General features: G+C 36.9%; 3 protein-coding genes across 6 annotated transcripts; 1 reads left to right on the top strand and 2 right to left on the bottom strand.

Moving 5' to 3' along the window:
* Window positions 1-1,480: 1,480 nt before the first annotated feature.
* On the bottom strand, window positions 1,481-5,728 carry sec22bb (SEC22 homolog B, vesicle trafficking protein b). Of its 2 annotated transcripts, XM_043247957.1 has the most exons (6): window positions 5,534-5,728; window positions 4,276-4,287; window positions 4,068-4,177; window positions 3,761-3,921; window positions 3,521-3,667; window positions 1,481-2,785 (listed from the first exon to the last, which is right to left on the bottom strand). In XM_043247957.1, exons 1-6 carry the CDS (start codon window positions 5,606-5,608, stop codon window positions 2,631-2,633), a joined length of 660 nt encoding a protein of 219 aa, XP_043103892.1. In that variant the 5' UTR covers window positions 5,609-5,728; the 3' UTR covers window positions 1,481-2,630. The 2 variants fall into 2 exon arrangements, with proteins under 2 accessions (XP_043103892.1, XP_043103893.1); XM_043247958.1 differs by lacking the exon at window positions 4,276-4,287.
* A 610-nt stretch (window positions 5,729-6,338) lies between these two features.
* npl (N-acetylneuraminate pyruvate lyase (dihydrodipicolinate synthase)) lies at window positions 6,339-11,500 on the bottom strand. The gene is made up of 12 exons (XM_043247811.1): window positions 11,393-11,500; window positions 11,155-11,224; window positions 10,990-11,063; window positions 10,791-10,878; window positions 10,336-10,393; window positions 10,037-10,112; window positions 9,853-9,945; window positions 9,548-9,696; window positions 9,399-9,445; window positions 8,822-8,906; window positions 8,670-8,709; window positions 6,339-8,252 (listed from the first exon to the last, which is right to left on the bottom strand). The coding sequence occupies exons 2-12, from the start codon at window positions 11,220-11,222 to the stop codon at window positions 8,107-8,109; spliced, it is 924 nt and encodes a 307-aa protein (XP_043103746.1). The 5' UTR covers window positions 11,223-11,224; window positions 11,393-11,500; the 3' UTR covers window positions 6,339-8,106.
* Window positions 11,501-12,542: 1,042 nt separating this feature from the next.
* edem3 (ER degradation enhancer, mannosidase alpha-like 3) lies at window positions 12,543-24,164 on the top strand. Of its 3 annotated transcripts, none has more exons than XM_043247436.1 (21): window positions 12,543-13,751; window positions 13,839-13,884; window positions 14,889-14,989; window positions 15,098-15,137; window positions 15,239-15,351; window positions 15,458-15,608; window positions 17,267-17,401; window positions 17,841-17,946; window positions 18,067-18,164; window positions 18,536-18,661; window positions 18,741-18,824; window positions 18,928-19,011; window positions 19,442-19,566; window positions 19,735-19,897; window positions 19,998-20,143; window positions 20,296-20,440; window positions 20,627-20,818; window positions 20,972-21,137; window positions 21,859-22,044; window positions 22,234-22,281; window positions 22,985-24,164. In XM_043247436.1, the coding sequence occupies exons 1-21, from the start codon at window positions 13,639-13,641 to the stop codon at window positions 23,281-23,283; spliced, it is 2,667 nt and encodes an 888-aa protein (XP_043103371.1). In that variant the 5' UTR covers window positions 12,543-13,638; the 3' UTR covers window positions 23,284-24,164. The 3 variants fall into 3 exon arrangements, with proteins under 3 accessions (XP_043103371.1, XP_043103369.1, XP_043103372.1); XM_043247434.1 differs by having other exon boundaries at window positions 19,735-19,909; XM_043247437.1 differs by lacking the exon at window positions 22,234-22,281 and having other exon boundaries at window positions 19,735-19,909.
* Window positions 24,165-24,474: the final 310 nt, after the last annotated feature.

The raw sequence follows: 24,474 nt of genomic DNA, 5'->3' as shown, positions 1-24,474 counted from the left end.
CTGTTCCTTTCTTGAAAGTGACACAGGCAGCGTTGTTCTCACAGGGTTTCACATGGTTCACACACTGCAGAGCTGTGAGGAAAAATGAACATGATCAGATCGGGACTAGCATCAAGGGCTGTGTAAAGAAACAGTGTAAACACAAACAATAATTACACGTCTTTGGTTGCAGTTTTAAAAGCAAGGAAAATTTTTGGCGGCAAAAGAAGTCAAATTTCATACATCTACGCACAGGTGAGGTGAAACACGAGAGTGTTCCAGAAACAAATCTATTCATTTGTGCGTTTTAAAATAACATTAAGCTGACACTCCATTCAAGGCCGTGGAGAACAGATGGATGGCAAATTATTCTTTTAAAAACTGTCAAATACTTACCATACAATATCTTAAAGCAGCAAATAACGAGAAGGATGACTTTCCTGGAAGAGACAAATGATAAGTGTCTCATCAAGTCACCAGAGGTTGTCACCAGATATTTGGTTTAGATATATCTTAAAATAACCTTCACAGAGTTAGAAAAAGAATTATACTCGATAGATAATGTCTTTTAAAATGTCTCGTTTGGCCGTTTAAATCTGTGCAGTGTCTTGTTTTTAAATATTTTTAAAAAGTAGCTAGTATTTAAAGTGTGTGAAAGGATGTAGATCATAATGACAATCTTCTACATCTGTCTGTGATTAATATCGAGAGGTTTGTTGAACAGGGTGGGTGGTGTGCAGAGAAAAGTACCTGTGTCATTTGAAGATAGCCGCCCTATAACGAAAACCAAAATGATAACAACCGAAACAATCATTAGCATCCTCATGCTACATCTCATTCTGTTCTCTTTAATCCCTTTGAGTCTGTTCACAATTTCTGATTAAAAAGGAGAAAAAAAATTACAGGCACACTCTGTATTTTTATGTAATTTACAGACTTCCTCCTCAAACCCCAACCAGGTGAATTTTGTTTTCTTTGCAGGTGTAAATGCCTTCAGAAATGTTCTTGAGTTTTTAAGATATATTGGAGTTAATCTGAACTATGAACTACATTGTGGTGACATCTGATACACTTATTATTTGATGTACATACATGTGATACATGCACATGTGATATTTTTAAACTGTTCATGTGCAATATTTACACTGTAAAAAAAAACTGTTCAAATGACTGGCAGCTACGGATGTCAAACAAAAACTCTAAAATTGAAGTGAAATATTGTAATTGAAACAAGAAAAATCTCTAAAATAACTCATAAAATGAATGTTTTTGCACTTTATTTCAATTAAGATTTTATTGTAATTTTACAGTTCTTGTTTGGCAACCGTTAAATTACGTAAAACCAGAAAAATTGGCAATGAAAACCCCAAAAATCCACAGGCCAGTGATACCATCTGTGTAGGTCAGATGCACAGTGACCTTCTAGTGTGACATACCAATCTAAATATTAAAAAAAAACATGAATGTAAGTGTGAACTGTAAAAACAGATAGAAAAGCAAATTGAGTTTAAATGATTTTATTTATACTGTAGGTTTGGTGAGACCAACAAACTCTTCTGATGAGCATCCCGACCTCATCCAGTTGGTACATGGGTGTCTGATAAGTTACTGTGGGTTAAGTTCTTCAATGCATGTAAAATACAGATTCATGTAAACACTGAAAGAGAAAGCTGTAGGAACCCGGGCCATATATCTGCAACCGTGCACGAGGCAGGACCACAGATACAGGTGTATGTAGTTTCTAGATTGCATTTATCCCAAATCTCTGTTTTTCTAAGAAAAAAAAAAAAAAAAAAAAAGTGTCAGTCCACCCCTGACACTAATTTCAACGATCTGGTCCGGATTGAGTAACTGGACATGACCACAGACCTCCTCGCTGCAGTGCAAGTGCTGCTTGTTGGGCAACTTTTGCACCAAGAAAACAATCCAAATGATCTGTTTGGTGTAAATGTGTCACAAGTGTACAAGAGACGAATTCAAACTAAGACTTAATCAGCCACTCCATTTTAAGGCTTTAAGAGATACAAGTTGAATTCTTAAGCGTCAGGTTTAGATAAGAGCCTAAATGGGCAGACAGTTACAATTATTCATTCTATGCTAAATCATTGGGTGGACCAAAGCTTTATTATTACAGCTGACCCACAAGCTTGCTTTACGTTTATTCCCCTGGCTGAACCTAACAGCCATAGCATGAGGAGAATTAAGTGTCCAGTGGAAGTGATCCAACCCACAATGTGCTAAAACTACAAATCTGAATTAACATACTTCTGTTAATGAATTATCAATTCACCTTTTTTGGATGCACTGCTGCTTTACAGTATACTGTTATACAGTATATAAGATTAATTTCCATCAACGGAGGGATATCACAAAGACATACAGCATACAGGAAAAAAAAAGACGCTTTCTCTCTTTCGTTCACACTCCAAACAAGTGCAGACAAACTTCTGTGTAGTTCATAAAACAGATAGCGGTGAGGATCAGGTTAGGGACTTAACAGCCTGTTAGGAGGGAAAATGCCAGATCCAACAGTCTTTAAGAACAAGCTGTGGCTTTAAAACACAACGTGAACTTGTCGTCGTGTGAGAGTCCGTCTGCTTTTCACCCGTGACTTTCTCAAGAGCCCCTCTTCCCTCCGCACATCCCGCACCTCACAGCCACCAGAAGCGCACGTATACGATCAGCATGATGAAGAAGACTCCACCCGCAGCTAGCTTAGCGTATGTGGAGCGAGTGTTCAGGTACTTGGCGTCGCTTCTGTATTTCTTGGAAAGGCTGGACAAGTTGCTGGCCTTTGAGTCCAATGCTAAGGGAAAAAAAAAACGTGAAGAGAAGAAAGATGAAATTTTGGGATGTTCATATTCGGGCACAGGACTCTTTAGTGGAAAGAGAGACGGGGACCTGCATTTATATATATATATATACCACTGCTAAAAATATTTAGGGTTGGTATGATTTTTCAATGCTTTTGGAAGAAGTCTTTAACACTCACCAAGGCTGCATTTATCGGATAAGACATATAGGAAAACATGTAATATTGTGAAATATTATCACAAATTAAAAAAAGAACTTTTCTATTATCATATATGATTTTTTACTGTTAGATCATATTTTTACAAAGTAACAGAATTTTTTTTGCAGTCACTACTATAGTCATGATCCTTCAAAAATCTAATATGATCGTTTGGTGCTCAATAAAAAAAAAAAAAGATCAAATTTAAAACATTTAATGAGACAAAAATAATACATTTTTACAAATTCTGCAAAACGGTAACATACAAAAATTGGATTTTCACTTGACTTTAGCACCACATTCGTACATCTACATTTATTGTTAATTTAAAAAAAAATGTTGATGTATGTCACTGAAGCTATTAAAAGCAAGCTATTGTTTTACAGGGGCATTTTGAAAATACATAAAATAAGGAAGGGCAGTAAACCATTCAGCTGACCTTTACCTTCTTAACTTTAAATATAGCTATGATGAAACATTGTGTTTATAATATTGTATGCCTCTAAAATAGTTGTTACACGTGTTTACCAGATAAGGCCTCCCCTCTTTGCAGAACTTCTTCTATGTTGGCCACCATGATTCTCTGTACATCCTGTAGCTCTGTGTTGATGTTGCTCAGGTTCCTGCGTGCTCTGCTGTCGATGTAAGACTTTTTGGTCTTCTGAATGTATGTATCTTTGGACAGGAAAAAAAAAAAAAAAAAAAGAATCATTATTTCCTGTGGGGGAGTAAACGAAACTTGCTTTTTGAGAGAGTGAGGGTTCCTACCGAACTCTATGAAAGAGTAGGGCCTGGAGACCGTGGGCACCTTCTTGCCATGCTGTTCATGAAACTCTGCCTGCAGATCTTCGAGATAAGCGAAGGCTAGCTTTTTAGGAAACCCGGCCTCACAGAGCACCAGATAGCAAACGCCTTTCTCTATGACGTAGCTTTGAAAAACAGCGAGAAGAGATTTTTTATTAGACATTAGTTTCATGGGTAAAACTCAAATATACTGTGATTTTGAAATTAATACTCACCTTCCTATGATCAATTATTTTATTATTTAACTGTAGTATACTGTAAAGTAACTTACTGAAAGGCCATGGAGCCAGCCTCTAAGGTGCACCGGTTTGGACTCTGTTCATTTAATTTGCGAAAGAGCTGTTTGGCTTGGCTCTGATATTGCTGGAGATCTCGACCCATCTGAGAACAAAAGCAATTATTAGATAAGTCACTCTTACTCGGATACATTTGACATAGTCCTCTTCAGAGGGATTTTACAAAGCTAAAGGTGAACGAACCTTTTCACTTCCCTTCATGGCAGCATGAAAGGAGGAAATGTAGAGATGTTAGACCTAAGTCAAGTGACTTTTAAAACTGTTAATAAAACTGCTGGTCAACTATTAGTCACATTAACACTATTTGTAGTAACTCTAGGGAAGCTTTTTCCTTTGCTTCTTTCAAATCTACGCAAAGCCCAAAACTTTGTCTTGATCCTCTAAACATCAGCTAAACAAAGCTTTAGCATAAAAAAAAAAACATGGGAAATAGTTATCAAAATATAGAAGAAATATCATCTTGATTGCACAATATTTAAAAAAAAAATATTGAAACGTTAGTCTCTTCCTTACACAGTTATCATACGAGTATAGCTGATATGGAATACACCAATACAAACAACAATGCCTTTTTGGAGCTTGACAGCCAATGATCACTGGTTGCTTTCAATGTGCAGCAAAAAAGATTTATGTTATTTACAAAAATATTCCTAACACTCCTTGTATGTTACACAGAAGTGTCAACGTACAACACAACAAAGGTGAGTTTATGACAACCTTTTTCAGTAAAGTATTCCTATAAATACAGCACTTTTTTATTTTTAAAAGGCTATAATATTTATTTTCATAAGTTTATATTTACTCCTTTATATTTATTGCATGAGGTTATTGAACATATATTCGTTTTCGGGGGAATGTCTCTGACACCATTAACCTAGGGTTCAACCCAAGTGCCAAATTTATTTAAATCGATTATAATTAAGTCTAAATATAATTGAAAAATATTTAAAACAATTCTAATATATATTTTGAAATGATGTAACTGATTTGTTTGCGTTTTTAATCTCTTTATTAATAAATTATGACTTTCAGTATGGTTGGCTGGGACAAATTATGCCAGAAGAGGGCGCTGTAACTGATCAAAATTATGCGACTCCCATCTAACGAAGCCTCTCTCTCTGTGTGACCAATTACATCTTTCACACCGAGAATGAACGAGATGGAGACAAATATAATAGCTCAAGATTTACTACACCGTTATATTCCAAATAAGGCATCTCAAATTAATGTAAATACACCAACAGACGTCTAAGTACTGTAATTCGAGCTAACGAAGGCCAGATTAAAGCAGTTTTTGCTGTTGTGGATTACAAGTCCAGATAACTAGACACTTCCGGAAGTAAGCGTAATGTTTTTTTAACATACCGATCTTTGATTTCTTACATTCGCAGCACGCATAGGCCTAAAGTGAATTATAAAACAGATATGACTGAGCTCTTACCTGCTCGTCCTCCTGCATTGAAGCCGCCAGCGGCAGTCCGTCCGCCAGCCGCGCGATCATTGTCAGCAGCACCATTTTGCTGTAATGTAAAATTTACCCACAGCAGGTGTATATGAAGCAGTTAACAGCTGTACAATGTCTGTGTCTTGAGTACAGCTACACAACACTCCTCCGTACGCTGAGCTGGCCGGAAATACGTGAATATTTGGCGTCGCTGTATTATTGTCCCGTAGGGTTTCACTTTTTTTAAACCGCCATCATTGGTTCCGCATGTGACTTTGGATTAAATATTGTTATATACGTACTTTGAAGGACAAAAATAATCTTATTTAATTTTGAGTCTTTTATTAGACATTTTCCCAGGGACAGTTGTTTTTACTAGTCTGTCAGGTTTAACTATCTAACAAGAGTTGTCAGTTAACCCATTCTCTGTCCACAACGTAATGTTTATTTATATAAGTTACATAGATATATTTACATGCGTTTCTAGACATTAATTAGCTCAAATAAAAGTAATGAAAAGTGATGTCTGTGTGCCTATTTTGTGTCAGGCCCAAACTTAAAATTTCATTTAAGCTTTAATACTATTTCAAAACTGTGGCATTTATAATTTCTGACCCCCTTTAAAGATTAAATCAGTTGCATTTTAACATTGCTAGGCATGAGTTAGGTTACTAGACTGATATTGTCAATGCATTTAGGCACTAGAGAGCAGCATTTCTCATATAAAATGACAAAATCCTTTGGACAGAGACCAAGAAAAAAAGAACTAGTGGCCTTTCTTTACCAGACACTATCCAAGGGCCAAAAATAAGGACCTTTATTGATAACAACATGAAATGTTACAAAAGTAATTTACAGGGTTTCCATACTATGTGTCCAGTTAAAGAAGTCTAATTTGTAGTCAGGCAGCTTTTTCTACAGGAAACGTGGTCGTGACCTGAATTTTAAAGAGCTGAGGTGTCTGTGTTTCAGACACAGTTTAGTTCTCTTTACTTGTATCCTATCTGGAAGGAAATTGCTAATGCTGTTCCTGCTGATAAATGGTCATGTACTGTGAAATACTGCGCTTCTTTTAGTCAGACTGTGGAGTCAGCAGTAAAACAACAGATTAGGTGATGATAGTGCAGTTTCTCATGTGTCCTGCTGAGACGGTAGTGAAACATGAACCGTATCCCTCCTACACTTTTCACATTAAAAAAAAAAAAAAAAAAAAACATAAAAAGAAACCAAATTTCATTCAGTTATTTTGAATAATCTAAAAACAAATTAGAATGTTACATATGAGATGCTGTTTATGGGAGATAAATGAAGATGAAATTGAAATTAAACTAATAGACAAAGAAGGCCGGAACATTTTATATAATTAAAAGGTTTGATTTGTTCCATGTCATTCTGCCAGATTTCCACCACAGACTTGAACAGAGAGGAAATCAGGTAATAGTGGGCGATGCCAATGACATAACAGCATTATGACAGCTGGATTAATAAAAAACTAAAAAAAATTTAATTTCAAGGCCGGGGGTGTCCAAACATGGTCCTAAAGGGCCGCTGTCCTACAGATTTACCTCTTAAACTCTTCTTATACCTCTTGAGAACTTCAAACCTGCATTTAATAAGTAATAATATTAAAAAAATTTCAACATATAAAAATGTCCCTTTTTGAGCAGTATTCTACAAACATGAGAAACTCAAATATTTAGTGTGGCACATGTAATTTTCCACAAAACATTTAGGATCGAGGGACAGCAGCACTAACATTTGAACAGAATCTGAAACTAACTTACTCTGTTTGAGAGTATATGAAGAGTTTATTTGCAAAAATAGATAACTCATGTTTAAAAAAAATCAAAAAAAAAATCATGCTTTTTATTATGCTTTCATGTTAGTTAGCTATTTTTTACATTTATTGCTTAATCTAATCAAAATAATTATTTTGATTTCTAATAATGATTTCTGAGAATTGTTACATATTGAGTTATCTATTTTTTCAAATGAAATCTTCCCATCTAAAATATAACATCCAGAGAAAATAGATTTTATGATACTTTGAGTAATGCCATTTATCACATAGAAATACTTTTGTAAGAGTCTTGCTTAAGGGAACAGTGGTGATATGGCTGGTCCAGCAACCACTGCCTCAGCAGCCTGGAACAATTACAACATCAGTTAAAAGAAGGTAATTAATACAATATTAAAGAATAAAAACATGCATGCTTTTTAACACAAAACAAGAACAAACAAAATGTGCAAAACTAAAAGCGCATACAAGATCCAGTATACCATAGTGTAAATAAATCAGTAACGTTAAGGATTATTAGTTGGGTAATTCAAGTAGGTTCACCAATATTTGTTGGTGTTATTAATTAGAGCAAACATAATGCTAAATGACATTACATGTGCTGGGAATAAAAAACAAAACATTAATAAGGAAAGGCAAGTATAAAGTATGAAAAAAAGGTACAGTACACCAATATACTGTAGTGTAAAAATGTGGTACAGTCTGCAGATATCTAACAACACAAAATGATTTGTTTGGAGTTTCAGGCACATTCAGTGAAATGTCTTTCACTTTAATGGCCCTGAGAGAAGTCCTTGATTTTCTGTGCTATAGCCTGGGCCTTGGAGACAGGACATGGCAGCAGAGGGAGTCGAGGGGGACCCAGAGCTAACCCTGACACTTCACTCATCACCTGCTTATTCACAGACACATCAAAACCTGCAAAGCATAAATAATAATAATACAATGAAATGAATCCTTCCTTGCAATAATACGCACAACAAAATCAGGTTTTACTGTCACATTGAGTTTGAGGTCTGTAAGTTTTATTAAAGAAATTATGCTCTGAATAGACCAAAGACATTCCCTTAGAAAATATTCCCATTTCAAAAAAGATTATTTTTAATTTTCCATTCATTTAAAATTACTACTGTTTTCACATAAATATTAAACATTCTTGACATTGATAATAAAAAGAAATGCAATTCAGCATATTACAATGATTTATGAAGGATCGCGTGACACAGAAGAAATTCAGCTTTACCATCAATTAACTACTTTTAAAAATATATTAAAATATACATTTTTAATCAAATAAATGATTAAGAAATGTAATGCGGAAAACAATGAACTCACCAAGGTTTTTAGCAAATGTGATAATGTTCATAATTTCAAACTGTAAACAGAAAAGCAAACAATTAATTTCTGTAGTTCAAATAATAAAAAGTCGTTAAACCTAAGCATCACTAAATGAGATTTTCACAAGCAAAATGGGATGAAGGATGTACCTGCAGTGCTCTGGTCTGCATGTGGTTGCCATTCTCAAAAGAAGCAAGCATCTGGTTCACCGTGCGTCCGAGGTAGTTATATGTGCTGCAGAGGACAGAGAGCGTTGCGTGGTCTTCAGTAAAGTATTAAAGAAATGACGTTGTGGTATTGAATGTGGATGAAAACGCTGCTCACCTCCCTACAATTACTGAGACTCAAGCCAGAAGCTTCAAATTGTGTCTAGTTTTGCAAACGTTACTAGTTTTGCTGTCATCTAGTGCCAAACCATAACTTTTATGTGAATCGGTTGTTTTTTAACTGACAGATATCCATAAAATGATTTTGAAGTGTTAAAGTCCACCCAAAAATTAAGGTTTGCTAAAATTGCCATTCAAGATGCAGATGGCAAAAGCATTTTTGCATGAACTATTCCTTTGAAATAATAATGTAATACAAAACTGAGGTTACACTCCTCCCAACAAGCAAATCAGCCACTAAATAACAGAACGCAAGGACCGGATCAACAAAACAACAAGAAAAAAATCCTGAATTCATAACTATTGAGGCTGGATAAAGAGTTATGATGTTGGCACTCACCTCCCTACTGCTCCATGAACGCCTAAAACCAAAGCTCCCAAGAGTTGCTGCGAAACAAAGTGTCAAGCAAAGTATAATTAAAACAACATTATTTCAATGTTTGACTAGCAGGGCAAAATGCAGCAGATAAGAGTGAGAGGATTGCATACCTCATCTATTCCAAACATGACAGACCAGTTATGGGACTGACTGTAACAGACACACTGTCCGAGATCCCTTAGGTCAGACCCAGTGTACTTCACTCCCTGAAATGAGGGGATCATCTGCTCTATCCCATTTAGCACATCAGCTGCATCCACTAAAAAAAAAAAAAAAAAAAGAAAAAACAGATACTGAACTACAGGAGTCAATCTCTCACATGTGAAACGGTCTCATTCTGTATTACGCAATTATAAAAAAATATAAAGAAGTGTTCTGACTGCCAGCGATGATGACGTGTGGGATCTGCACTTACATGCAACACCAGTCATGCTTGGAATATGATAATAATACATCGGAAGATCTGGAGCAAAGGCGCTAACGTCTTTTATATACAACCTCAATGCATCTGTGAAGAGAGGAAGAGCAAATAAAAGCATGGTTGGAAACATAAAATAACAATTATAACAACGCAGTGTTTAGAAAAAAGGGGTTTAAACCTGCATTAATGGGTTTGAAATAGGAAGGAGAGATTACTGCTATGCCATCGGCCCCTACACTGGCTGCATGCCGAGCCTGAGGAAAAGTAAAAAAACATCCACTCAGCACTTTCAAACAGTCACGAGGAGGGAACTGGCCGTTTATCTACACAGGCTAACACATGAAGGGATAAGCAATAATTTAGACAAAAAGGACTTTGCGAGGCTTCCGTTACGAAAATGGAGATGTGCTTTATGAAAAGCGGTGGTATATGCACAAAAAAAATGCAGTTAGTAAATATGTGAAAAAGTGCGCTCACCAGTTCTTGAGAGTCTTTTATGCTCATGCAGCCAACATGAACAATTACTTGCTCAAGCCTTAACACACACGCATAAAAGAAATTAAACCTCTGGCACTGAAGGAAATAAATGAGTAATAAAGATGGAATTAGGGTGTTTCTTCAACTTTAGACGCTTTTGGTCTTGTGGACTTTTCCTAAATAAAAGTTTTGCCATTTTTCTTGAAACATCATTAACATTTCCACTGCATATGCTGCTCTTCTAGCAACTTCTAGCAACACCACAGTCATAAAATTCATTCACAGGAATACATGGATAAATAGCATTCTGTGTTGTTCCTTTAATCATTTTTAGACAACGAATGGCTTACTCCCTTGTCAATTAAAGTTTAGCTAAATTTGTATTTAACCCTTGTCCCCTTGGACGTATTCATTGTCCAGAGCTGAACAGAAACTAGAAACATGCAATAACTCACCTGTTCTTTCCATGTTTGCACCAAGCTGCAGCAAGCTGCTTTCTTTCATCCACAGTTAGAGAACAGCCCTCACCTGTCGTGCCATTAACTACCAAAAACAAGTAGTTACACATAATATAAATGAAAAAAAAAACAAACAAAAAAAAACAGGCTGCCTTATTACCCAAAACCTTACATTAAATGAATAGTTTTGACTTACTAAACACACTCTTGACATTCTGCTTCTCTATTAAGTAATCAATGTACGGTCCAATTACAGAGAGATTGATCTCCCTTGAAAGCAGCAAAGAACAGATCAATGACAGCTCAGGCAAATGATCCTGTAATACTTTAAACCTGTAAAGCTATTAATGAAATATCTCACCCTTCTGCAGTGAGCGGTGTGAACGTAGCTGCCACGAGCCCAGTGAGCTTTTTAACGCTTTTAGACATCTCTGCATACACAGCAGCAAGAAATCACGTTAGCCCACTGAACAATTCCTTGTTCAGGAAACAGGTTTTGCACAATCTCAAGTTCTGTTCTCTATCTCTTAACACAACTATTAACTGTCGCCGAGCAATCACATTTGAATTAATACCAGAAATAAAAGACAGTAGCTCACCTTCTCTGTCGTTCGCTAGAAGCGTGTAACGCGCTCGGGCAGTTTTCACTTCACAGGCGCTGCACCTTCTGCCACTTGTACCGCGCTTGTTTTTCAGTGACGTCACTGCACGAGACAACCATGTGACGCGTGCTTAACAGGAAGCGTACCCAGACTTGTTGCTTACATCTTGAAACGTAAAATAAAAAATGATAAATCAGACAGTAACTTTATTTAGAGGACGCTTAATGCATTCCAAGAACTATGTTGTAATGAATGCATTGCACAGTGTGGACGGATTTTTAATAATAAAAAAAATACTTTTTTTTATCTATCTAGACTGTAGACTGTAGTTACAAAAAACATGTGAGAGATGAACATGTGGCTGGAGCATATTGCTTACCGGAGTAATAAATAATGTAAACTGGATTTTCTTGAAAATGTAAAACTGTTTTTATCTAGTAAACGAAATTAATTTACAATTATCTTACGTAGTAATTACTGAATTAAATTAAAATTGAATGAAAATTGGTCTTTATTAGATGTGTAACAAACAATATTAATCTTATTAATATTTTAAATGCCAGATAAGCGTTTTATTAGTAACGTTAACATTATTATATATTTATTATATTTATATATGTTTTATATTTATATTCTTGCCTTTGTTTTGAAATAAATTATTTTAATACATTTTGGAATAAAAGCACTGTTTTTTTTCTCTGTAAGGCCAGTTTCATAGACAGAACTTTACATATAAACATATAGCTAAATAATGTTTCTGATTTTAATAAAACTAATTAAATCACACAGAAGAAATATGAGACACAAATATACTGTATTTTTATTTGAATATTTATTTATTTTATTCATTTAAATGTTTCACACGTACTTAAACAATATATACCGAAAGGAATTTAAAGTAAAATTACAAAGTGTAGTTTTAGTAAGATGCATTACAAACAATATGAATATTTTAGTAATATTTCGCTGCTGCTACTACTACTAATAACAATGATTTATTGGCTTATTACTTTTTTTTATTTATATATGTTTGTTTATAATGTAAAAGAAAAAAGCTTGCTCGAAAGGAACACTGGGAACTGTAGTTTTTACACTACACCGTTTACGGGGCGTATACCCGGATGCGGATGTTCATGTCCTCCTATGATCTGGCGTAAGACTGGTGATCATCATTTACTCGGCGATTGTGAGAGAGAGACCTCTGGCCCTTTGTATTACACCTGCCGTAAAACCACTGTTAAACGGAATATTTTTTATCTGTCGGAATCGGAGAGCTGAATGGATCTTCTGAACACTCCTGGATGACCGAAGAACAGATTTAAGATGGTCTTTCCGCTAGTTTTAGCAGCGTTTCTGCCTCAATAACATATGTTCAGTACTGCCGAACTGTCATCGGCTGATTAGCCGGCGAGCTAAACAACAAAGCGTGACGAGTTAATAAATCTTTGTTTTTTCATCATATCGTATTGACAACAACATTTAGGGGACTCTATTCCAGAGTAACGCCGCGGCATTTTCTACACGGTTTAAACTAGTTTTAATACCACGAAGATGACACTGGGACACGCATACTGTTCATGTAATTGCTATCAGTTTTAATAGGATCAATACGATGCTTTCTCTCCTTCTTTCTTGGGATATAAACTGCTGATCGTGACTCCCATGGTGATGGTTGCTATTAGAGACGAATCATCTTTTTCCATGGCCCCATCTGGAGCTCCTCTTGAGCCTGTCTCTGCTGGGGATCTACAGTGATGTAGTTTTGTTGTTGTTTTATAGGTGATGAGTGTAGCATGCAGACGTGTCACATGGATGCCAACGTGTTAACAAGGTGACAGGCAGGTGAGACAACAGCAGCTGGCTGAGTAACACTAACGACAGGACTTTCGTGTGAGGAAAATTTGATGCGACCGTTCTTCCTTCCTCGGTCAGTTTGTAATAGACACTAGAAGCATCTCAGAAATGCACCAGAGCTGCATTCAACCAAGTGAGAAGTTCAGATAAGAATATGAACTGTAAAGTTATTGAGCTAGAACAGTGAATGTATTCAAGTGTTGTGGGCGTTACGAAATTCTCCGCAGTATGTTTTTTGATTTAACATTTGAAAATGATGGACCGGCGGTGGATGAAGTCTGACTTGGTGCTAAATAAACACATCTAAGATAGGAACAGGTGACTCGAGACGCTTGCCTAAGTTGTCTTCATCTACGTGAAGTCTGTTGTGAAACCAGTGGATCGGAGCCATGTGGATGCTTCATTCTGCAACAATGTTGCCTGCTTTTTTGCTGCTGTTTCTTTTGGGAACCTCCATCAGTTTGTCAGAGGCCATGAGTAGAGATGAGAAGAATAAACTGAGGTATGGGTCTGTGTGAGGAAACGCGAAATGATGACTTGCTTGCTGTTCGAATGCTTTCTTTATTTAAGAAATGTCTTTGCTTCTCAGGAACCAAGTGCTGGAAATGTTTGACCACGCTTATCAAAACTACATGGTATGTACACAGTGACTGATAACTTTCTTTGTTAACAATTGGGTACATAAAAATTTTTATGCTCCTCATGTTCCAGTCTCTTATGCCTACCAAGGCTGCATTCATTTGTGAAAAAATACAATAAAAACAGTAATATAGTGAAATATTACTATAAATTTAAATTAAATGGTTTCTATTTTAATATATGTTTAAAAAATATTCCTCTGGTGGAAATGCTGAATTTTGAGAATCAATTTTCAGCAATACAAATCATTCTTATATGCTGAATTGGTAATTTAGAAACATTTCTTTTTTATCAATATTGAAATTAATTGCGCTGCTTAATATTTTTTGTTGAAACTGTGATATATTTCTGAAGATACACACAGCAGAACAGCATTTATTTTGTGTCTTTAAATATGTTTTTACTGTCATTGTCTTTCCACAAATACGTTCTGAGTAACAATTACATACCATAGGTTTAGGGATTGGTTTACTTTTAGTTGTAATTATGTATTTATGTAATTATGCATGATTTAGTGCTCCTAGTAAGAATGTAGTAATTACTATAAATACATCTGACAAATGTAACTACAGCACATTATGTTACTAAATAGGTGTTACTGCATTTCTTTCTTCTATGAAACACACAAAAAGCCTTGTTTTTTTTGGACTCCACTGACTTTCATTATATGGACAAAAATTGTAGTAAAGAAGTAAAGTCATATAAATTTATACTTAAATGTAAATAAATGAAGCCAGAATGTTAATTTAGATTATGTTGCCGAACAATGTTTCTAAACTTGTAAAATGCTTCCCAGAAACCTCTGTTATGCCCAGAAGTGTCTCTAAGGAGGTTGGAAACATAAGATGCATGAAACTGAAATGCGATAACCTCCAGTTAAAAAAACCAAAAAAAAAAACATGCATGGACGGCGAGGATAGGGGAGGCAGATTCATGTTTGAAAGAACAGCATTATAATTCAAATCTGCCTGATTTCATCACATTGCATCTGTTTTGACAGGACCATGCCTACCCCGCAGATGAGCTGATGCCTTTGACTTGCCGTGGGAGAGTACGTGGACTAGAGCCCAGTCGAGGGGATATAGATGATGCCCTGGGCAAGTAAGTTTTTTGGAGAGAAAATAAAGATGGTGACGCGAAGAAATGTCTTTTTATTTAGTTCTTTTTAAAGAAAGACTGAGATAAAAACATGTTTTTCTGTTCTTTCAGGTTCTCCCTCACCCTCATCGACACTCTTGACACCCTTGCAGTGAGTGACATCTCAAACAAAACCTGAAACTTCATACAAACACTCATATGTACAGTCAAACCCAGGGTTGTTTGCTCATGACCTGCTCTGACATCTCACAGCTGTTAAATAAGACGGTGGAGTTTGAGGAGGCGGTGAGGAGAGTGGTGGCGGATGTACGGTTGGATAATGACATCGTGGTGTCCGTATTTGAGACCAACATCCGGGTGCTGGGGTGAGTAAGGCATCTGTCAGAGCTTCAAAATGGGCCGTCGGAGTAAAAGACTGCATTTCTGAAACCAGGCCATTTTGGTTGTTTAAAACTTTACTGTTCTCTATAGTGGACTACTGGGAGGCCATTCCATGGCTGTCATGTTGAAAGAAAGTGGCCGAATGCTCTGGTACCAGGACGAGCTGCTGCACATGGCCAAAGATCTCGGACTCAGACTGCTGCCTGCATTTAACACCAGCAGTGGCCTGCCTTACCCTAGAGTGAGTAATTGCATTGCATATACAAATATGAATAAGCAAAAAGTCTTGTTTAGAGCATTAATCTCTCTTTTTTTAGATTGTTAATTCTCTTGTTTTGAATTTCTTTTGAATCGGCTATTCTGTTCATAGCAGTGCTTTGTTGAAGTCTGCCTTAGGGGAATAAACTCTGTGACTTCTCACAATGACTGCACAATCTCATCATCGGCATGACCACCCCTTTCGCAGTTGCTGTTAGTTTATTATACAGGCGTACAGGCCTGGAATACCTGATACTGATTGACTCATCACAACATTATATATAGGAAACATTCAAGTTATTTGATATATTTGAATAGTTGAAGAGTTACTTTGAATAGTTATTGAATAGAATGTTAGAATAGTTACTTCTCTGTTACTAACTCAATTTCTATTTTTGAGAAGTAACTAAAATGAATTACTTTTTTAAAATAATGTGCCCAACACTGCATGACAGCCTCCTCTTTATTCTCAAATAATTTTTATTTAGTAACTGAACTTTCTTTAATGCTATGATATCAATTCTAATGCCCACTTTGATGTTAACCCTTGTTTAATTATTATTTACCTAAAAAAAATGTATGCTTTTATTTTATTTACACTGTAATGTTTCAAAAGATTTCTATTTGAAACAAATGCTGTTCTTTTTAATGTATAAATATTTTTAACAAAAATACTTAAGTTCCAACAAGATTAAAGTAATGACCCTCACAGGAACAAATTATATATTTTCAAACCAATTAAAGGCACAATATGTAAGATTTTGCCGCTAGAGGTTGCATGTTCAAAACAATAACACAGGCGAAGCTTGATTACGATGTGAACATGGGTGCGACGATGGGAAATTAAATTTAAAAAGGAAAAAAGACTATTTTTTCACTATTAATTAGGTAATGTATGGAATTCACGATTCATGTTTACAGTTGAGGTAATGAATTGACGTTACCTGTACCTTCCACAGTTATTAAACAGCAAATAATAATACAGAGAAAGCAAGCAAAAAACATTTTTATTGTTAAAGAACATTATGACTGATTAGCATGAGATTAAGTACTTTTTTAAAAAACTCCCCTTGTAACCATTAAGCTGTCTATACACTGTTTGATGAATGAATTGCTTATTTACATTATTCATACATCGGCTCTTGTTCACGAGGCGAAATTTAGTCGCCCTGTCAGCGTGCGCACTGTTTCAGCGATGTCTCATCTGAACCGCCTCTGATTATTCCATTCATATACTCAACAGACTCATTGTAAATGGTTATAATGCGCAATACTGTAAAATGCAGAAAAAGAGTCACTTCCGCATTTGTCATATATGCTACTATAGTATTCATAGGCCGAATGAATACTATAGTAGCATATTATAGTATCGGCTCGGTTATTGATAGGCAATTATTAGGCGACAATGACCAGGGACGGTTAATTATTTAAATCCTAGAGAACTTTTGAGATAATGTAAGTACGCAACTGCATGGAATATATAACACTGTGCAAGTGGTTTTTGGATATTCTATTACAAAAATCTTACATTTTGTACCTTTAAAATGCAAAACATGACTTTTAAAATCATCATAATATTTTACAGTATTACTGTTTTTACTGTATTTTTCATACCAAAAATGTTTGATCCTGCATTTACAGGTGAACCTGCGTTATGGAGTCCGTGGACCCGAGACCCGCACAGGCACTGAAACGGACACCTGCACTGCCTGTGCCGGGACAATCATTCTAGAATTTGCAGCCCTGAGCCGCTTTACTGGCGACCCCACATTTGAGGTAAAATAGCTTAATGTTGGAATTGTGAGCAAATGTCACAATTTTGATACAACATTCAGAAATGTCCTTATATAATCTTCAAGTGAATATTTTGGTTCAGGGTATCGAGAAATGTTTGAAAATCTTGCATTTTGTAGCTAGCACAAACACTATTTTGTAACGAGCTAACAATGAAGCAGTGACGTCGTTTCAGCCTGAAGTGTTGATTCCTGAAATGTTTGTACACATTCTGTTTACAGAATTATATCACAGATCTCTTATGACATAACTGTACCGTCTGTAAGACAAAGACAACATTAGCGTGACTCTCTGTGAACTATGAAAAGTATTGTGAGGTCAGGAATGTTCTTACTGTGTGTGGTGAAAGAGACTTACAATGAGTAAATCTATTGAAGTAGGCCAGTATTTAGGTGTTGGTGTGCTGTTGTATTGTTTACAGGCTCATGCGAGAAGAGCTCTTGACTTCCTTTGGGAAAAGAGACAGAGGAACAGTAATCTAGTGGGAACAACCATCAATATCCACTCGGGAGAGTGGGTCCGCAGGGGTGAGACTAAATCACAGCCAACAACCGACCCAAGACATAACAAATCTGCTTATATATGAACAAATTAGGAAAATGTCAAATCTGAATCATGTTGTTTTTTTGTAATTGTTCCCTTAACAGACAGCGGAGTTGGGGCAGGCATAGATTCCTATTATGAGTACTTAATGAAGGCTTATATATTACTTGGAGATGATCGATTTCTTCAGCGCTTTAACACTGTGAGTATCTGTATATGAGTATCTGTTATTCTTTTGTTAAAGTCATTACAAACCTTTTTTTTTTTTTTTCTTCACACATCTGTCATATTTAGACAACTTTGGTAATCCAGTCAACCCCTAATGGACACCTTTTTCATCTTAAATGGGTTTTGAACATAATTTCATATTAACTTAGAGACCATGTTCACCTTCTTAATTTCAAATGCATGTACATGTTTAGACTTACATACTATTTTTTGTGTACTGTAGTAGGCTGGAGTAGGTTGTGTCATTTAACATGATTTATTGCATTAATGATAATGTGTCATTAAGTTGATAATTTATTATGTAGTCTGTATTCATGCGTTGTGTTTGTTGGGCATGTATTTCAGCACTATGCATCCATTATGAAATACATCAGCCAACCTCCTCTGCTACTGGATGTCCACATCCACAAACCCCTTCTGCCAGCTCGAACCTGGATGGACTCCTTGCTTGCCTTTTTCCCTGGATTGCAGGTGAGTAATTAGTGTTGTCTTAATTTTATTCAGGCATGAAAATCCAAACCTGAGATCTGCTCCTTTCCGCTCTTTGCAGGTATTAAAGGGGGATATCCGGCCAGCCATAGAGACGCATGAAATGCTTTATCAGGTTACCAAGAAACACAACTTCCTCCCTGAGGTAGATCCTCCTTTCTGCTCTCTGTCTTTTCAATTTCTTCGATGTCTGTGTTTTACAAACTCCTCTTGACTTTGGCCCACCCCCTCACGTACTGTCTCGCCAGGCCTTCACGACTGATTTCAGGGTTCACTGGGCTCAGCACCCCCTCCGGCCAGAGTTTGCAGAAAGCACTTACTTCCTCTATAAGGTACAGAGGTGTCACTGGGTTCTAACTAAATCTCGATACAACATCTCTCACTCAATTTTCTTTCTCTACAACCTGACTCCTTCACGTTGACTGGTCCTGCTGTAGTGCATTTAGCCATGTACTTTAAAAGGCCAATTCACCCAAAAAAAGACAAATTCTGTCATTAATTAATCACTCTAATGTCATTCCAAACCTGCAAGACCTCCGTTCATCTTTGCAACATAAATTAAGATTTTTTTAAAATGAATTCTGAGAGCTCTCCCATCCTCCTATAGAGAACAATGTTATTACCATGATCAAGGTCCAGAAATCAAGGACATCAGTAAAATAATCCATGTAAAATAATGAGTAAATAATGAATAATTTAGTTTGAACTGTCTCTTTATTGTTAAACTTTGAAACAATACAAATAATTACATTTCCTCTGAAGGCAACCAGAGATCCATATTACCTGGAGGTGGGCCGCACCATACTGGAGAACCTGAACCGATTCGCTCGGGTTCCCTGTGGCTTTGCTGCTATGAAGGACGTGAGGACAGGGAGCCACGAGGACCGGTAAGTCAGGAGTTTGTGGGTAGCTAAAGAGGATGTTGGTTTATTTTAAATATTTTTGTCCAAATAGTTTAAGAAGATTTTGTGACGGGAGTGGTTTTGAGTAAAGAGTGGGTGATATACTGTCTCATGGCATATTTATTTTTCTTCATTACCGCCCACTTGTTTCAGCATGGACTCGTTTTTCCTGGCGGAGATGTTTAAGTACCTGTTCCTGTTGTTTGCTGAGGAGGAGGATTTGCCTTTTAATGTGGAGGACTACGTATTTACCACAGAAGCTCATCTGTTGCCTCTTTCCCTCTCCACCGCTTCAAACTCACAGGCGCCCCCTTTGGTAAACAATATGGTACTGCACATCAGCGCCATAGCAGTTTTTACTGTTTGTGTACTTTAAATCTATCAGATATTGATATACTATATTTCTGTCATCCCAGGCTGGAGAGGAGCTTGATGACTCAAATTTTGAGTGGACTTGCCCTAACACCCGCCTACTCTTTCCTGATCCCGCCTTCCCACGCAATCTCCGCGAACCAATCAGGAGTGCGGTGGATAAGAGTTGTCCGCGCCCAACTACTCATCGGTGAGAAAATGATATAACCAGCTGGTCTATGTTTAAACAGCATTTTACATCATTTTACATTACATAAATTTATAGTTTGTATGTATATATCAGATGTTCTATTTTTAAATAATTTTCATATTTAATGTTTTATTTTTATCTGTATTTTGCAGAGATCCTGGTATGGGACGTCCTCCTCTTAGGGCTCAAGACTTTATGGCCAATAACCCTGAACATTTGGAGCTGCTGAGGCGGATGGGTGTCAGTCTCATCCATTTGAAGGATGGCAGAGTACAACTTGTTCAACATGCCACACAGGTACCGTGCAGAACCAGCAACCACGAGTTTATCATTTTAACGCTATTTAATTTATATTAAGGCAACAGTTGTAAACACATATTATATTATATTATAGGCATAAAGGAATTATGCTACGTAAGTTATGAGAATTCTGTCATTCAAATTAAATTCTGTAATTTCTAACTAAATTCTTCCTCACTGCAGGCTGTGAGCGCAGTTGCTGCAGAAGACGGCATGCGCTTTATGCAGGAAATGATGGAGCTGTCCAGCCAGCAGCAGAAGGAGCAGCTTCCTCCACGAGCTGTTCAGATTGTTTCACACCCTTTTTTTGGTAGAGTGGTTTTGACTGCAGGCCCTGCGCAGTTTGGAATGGATCTTTCCAAAAGCAGTTCTGGAGTGAGTATGATTAACTGTGACCTTTTATTATGTGCTTTCTCACTTTTTTGGCTATTTCTGTATTGTACTTGGTTTGTTCTTGCTACAGGGTATGGTTTTTTTTTTTAGTCATGCTATACTGTTTATTTTGTTCTCTTTTTCCTTCTCCCTCAGGTGCGTGGGTTCGTAACTGTAGCGGAGCCCTATAACGGCTGTTCTGAGTTGAGTAACGGAGAAATTGTGGCCGGCCGCATTGCTCTGCTGCAAAGAGGCCAGTGCATGTTTGCAGAGAAGGCCAGGCACATTCAGAAAGCTGGGGCCATCGGAGGTATCGTTATAGGTGAGACATGTTTCATGGAGTCAGGTCAGCTAGTTCAGGAGTTTTCAATTCTTTTGATGCCGATAACCCCTAAATGTAATGATTTCCTCACAAAGAACACACACTTTAATAGGTGGCTTTTATATTGTTACTGAAACTCAAACATATTGTTAAAATATTATCTGGAAAATATTTAGTTGTAGCCCAACGCCCTCCATTACTGCTACAAACTTAAATTCGGATTTTATGATATAGCACTTTTCATGCTACTTTTTTTTTTTCTAATAACAATTTTATCGTTACAATGACAGTCTCAAAATCATCCCTTTAGTATTTTTATTCCCTCTATATTCCCATATGTTTTCACTAAAAACCCACATAAAACACTTTAGTGGGCCCCTGTTTGAAATCCCCTGATCTGGTTAATGAACTATATTTGACCATGGCTGCTTAAAATGATTAATTATAATATTTGTATCGCTTTTTTACTAGTGCTATGTATATGATTACTTATTTATTTTTTATTAAAACATATTAATGTTTTGTTTTGTTTTTTATTTGTTTTTCATTTTAGAATAGCATTAAAATATTTTATACTTATTACGCTTATCTGCCAAAACAACATTTATCATTTTCTTAATAATTTTTTAAGTAGTTTTAGTTAACAATGTCAACACTGCTTTGTACAAAACAAGTCAGTTTGTATTATTCTCTCTCTGATTTTTTTTTTGTCCTTTCTTAGATGACAATGAGGGCAGCAGCAGTGATACAGCTCCATTGTTCCAAATGGCGGGAGATGGGCGGAACACTGATGATGTCACTTTACCACTTCTTTTCCTGTTCCATAAAGAGGGTAACATCCTGTTGGAGGCTCTAAAGGAGTACAGGGAGGTGGAGGTGCTGCTAAGTGATAAAGCTAGAGACAGAGGTGAGACATTTTCTAAGACAGAATGAAGAAATGACTATAAAAACGTCTTAATATGTAAGGAAGGTGGTACACGTTGCATCATCTACTTTCATTCCTTTCTGATTTTTCTTCCTTTATTACTCTTTCCCTCTGTGTTTGTAACTCTTTTCCCTTTCCGATACTTTTTCCCCTACCTTCTTGGATGGGCAGAATCCATATTTAAGGGGAAAGCCCTCCCGGGCGCCCTGTTGGATGGCAGTAAGTATCTTTCCTCTATGGCTTTCCCTTCATACATCAAACCCAATTTTTTATGTTTTTATGAGTCATGTTGCAAAGAGCATAATCAGTAGTTGAGTGAAAATAAATGCCATCTCTAAATAGGAGATTTTGAACTTACTTTAGGCCCTGAGTTTCTGAGTTGGAAGCATGTCAGTAAGAAAATATGGCCACAATTTTCTGCATTTACGCGTGCTTATAAAGCATTTTGATAGGAAAGGATGACGAATATTAAAAAAAACGCTTGCAGATGTTTTGTACTCTGTGTGAAATGACCTTTACATTAATTAAGGAACTGTTTATACCTGCTATTATAATGTGTTTTTGTCAATCAGACCTCAAGTGGAAAACATTAAATACAGGTGAAGATGGAGTCTAAAGCATTTTGAGCTTGCTCGCTTTTGACAGTTATGTTTGTATAAAAACATACATTTGTGTTAAACAACTACGCAAGAATGTTTGGGGTATGAATGTGTGTAATTTGTAGTAGAGCAAAAAGACAGATTCATGGAAATTCATGGCAAATTAGTTCTCTTTGTTTGGACATCAAGGCCAGCAGCACTCTCTACGAGCCCAGGAGGACTTGAACTCACTTCATTTAAAATCTGCATGTTTGACAAAATCTGATTTTGGTGACAAAATGTCTTTTACGCCTGTGGTTCATTCAGTTGACCTCTTTTTCAAGGTACGGAAGGAGCAGAGGAAGAGGACTGCTCCACCGAAGAGAAAGACCACACTTCTCCCGCCTCTTCGGAACCTGTCGACCAATCACAAGTAACTACTCAGGAACAGACAACAGGCGACTCGGCCGTGGGACAAGAGTCAGTTCAGCCAACGGAGGAACTTAACAGTTACGTTTCCGTGGATGTAGGGGAGGAGCCTGCGGTGGACGACGACTCGAGCAGCCAATCGGTGGACTCGTTGATGGCTGATTGGCAGGAGGACTTGGAAGCGTTTAAGCAGATGGAGAAGGATGAGCTTTGACATTCCCCTCCATGCCGGACTCCGCTAGGTTGTCCCAGCCATAGCACAGACTGAGAAATCAGTTCTGTCGAATAGGGTCAATATATCAGACGGGGCGTGATTAAGAACTCTTACTCGAAGAGCTCATTTTCGACGGCCAGTTCTCAGGGGCTTTTCTTTCCGATTTGCATCTTTTCTGTTTTCAACCGAGTCAACCGAACTCTCAAAAACTGTTATTCCAGTTCTCACCCACACATTACCACTTGTCTGTTTCCATACCTGCCTAGGGTGCGCAATCAGCCCTGTTTTTGTCTTCCTTCTAACAAACGGATTCCCTGATTATTGAAGCGCAGGCTTAAATCATCAGTGCAGATGAATCATCTGAAGGACTGATTACTTTAATGGCTGGTTTAACTGTGATGAATTGCTTTTTTTGCAATAGGATTTCGGTTCTCGTCTCAGTTTGCAAGGAAAATACGAAGAACTTTATGAAATTATATATGTGTATGTTTGAGTGTTTGTATGTATGTATGTTTATTGTTCTTGATTAATAAGTGAATCAGCCTGAGAGCCAAACAAACAAACCTCCTGCAGATCAAAAAATGCTTTCTCCAGCCTTCTGCATTAAGTATTTAACGGTCTTACACATTCAATCCAGCTAATATGACTTTATAACGAGGTCAATGTTTTCAAAGAAAAGCATTAAAGGACCACGGATGACAACTTTGCATGTCAGTGACAGACATTTTTCCGAGGATGAAGGAGACGTGCGAAGCATCCTGAACGATCCGCCAGAGGGCGCCATTGCTCCATTGCCCCCAATAGCTAATTAATTGACTTGGAGACCATGCCAGAGGGCGTGAAACGTGATAAGCTCAATAAAATTGATTGAAAAAATTTCATATATGCTTCCTTTTTATTGGATAGGCTATCTATCACGTGTAATATTTATGGGGGAAGGGGGAGCCTGATTCAATTTTAGCGTTATGAACTGAGCATGTGATGCATTAATTTTCCTTTTAAAGCAGCATTTAGGCTGCTGCATCCAGGGGCGTAGAACCAAATGTTGGCCCCCAGTCACACAACCAAGGGGGCGGGCCCCTCACAAGACAACATCATCATGCCCACCGCGTGTGAGCGATACAGCGCCATATATATTTCTAAATAAATTATTTAAATGATTACATTTATCGAAAGTGACAGTCTTTTTTT

The sequence above is a fragment of the Puntigrus tetrazona genome, chromosome 8, assembly GCF_018831695.1.
Source record: "Puntigrus tetrazona isolate hp1 chromosome 8, ASM1883169v1, whole genome shotgun sequence".
NCBI lineage: Eukaryota > Metazoa > Chordata > Actinopteri > Cypriniformes > Cyprinidae > Puntigrus > Puntigrus tetrazona.
The sequence above is the reverse complement of the archived record's forward strand: the minus strand, read 5'-3'. Positions and strand labels throughout refer to the sequence as shown.

Bases quoted from the DNA above. Each gene is read 5' to 3' on its own strand.
- sec22bb (XM_043247957.1), bottom strand. From the start codon at position 5,608: ATGGTGCTGCTGACAATGATCGCGCGGCTGGCGGACGGACTGCCGCTG. The intron at 3,922-4,067 runs GTAAGTTACTTT...TGTTTTTCAAAG, and splicing joins GCTGGCTCCATGGCCTTTCA to CTACGTCATAGAGAAAGGCG. The intron at 2,786-3,520 runs GTAAACACGTGT...TTTTTCCCTTAG, and splicing joins AAGAGGGGAGGCCTTATCTG to CATTGGACTCAAAGGCCAGC.
- edem3 (XM_043247434.1), top strand. From the start codon at position 13,639: ATGTGGATGCTTCATTCTGCAACAATGTTGCCTGCTTTTTTGCTGCTG. The intron at 19,012-19,441 runs GTACAGAGGTGT...TTTCCTCTGAAG, and splicing joins GCACTTACTTCCTCTATAAG to GCAACCAGAGATCCATATTA. The intron at 20,144-20,295 runs GTGAGAAAATGA...TGTATTTTGCAG, and splicing joins CCGCGCCCAACTACTCATCG to AGATCCTGGTATGGGACGTC.
- npl (XM_043247811.1), bottom strand. From the start codon at position 11,222: ATGTCTAAAAGCGTTAAAAAGCTCACTGGGCTCGTGGCAGCTACGTTC. The intron at 10,879-10,989 runs GTAAGTCAAAAC...TGTTTTTGGTAG, and splicing joins GAATGTCAAGAGTGTGTTTA to TTAATGGCACGACAGGTGAG. The intron at 9,946-10,036 runs GTTTAAACCCCT...CTCTCTTCACAG, and splicing joins TTTCAAACCCATTAATGCAG to ATGCATTGAGGTTGTATATA.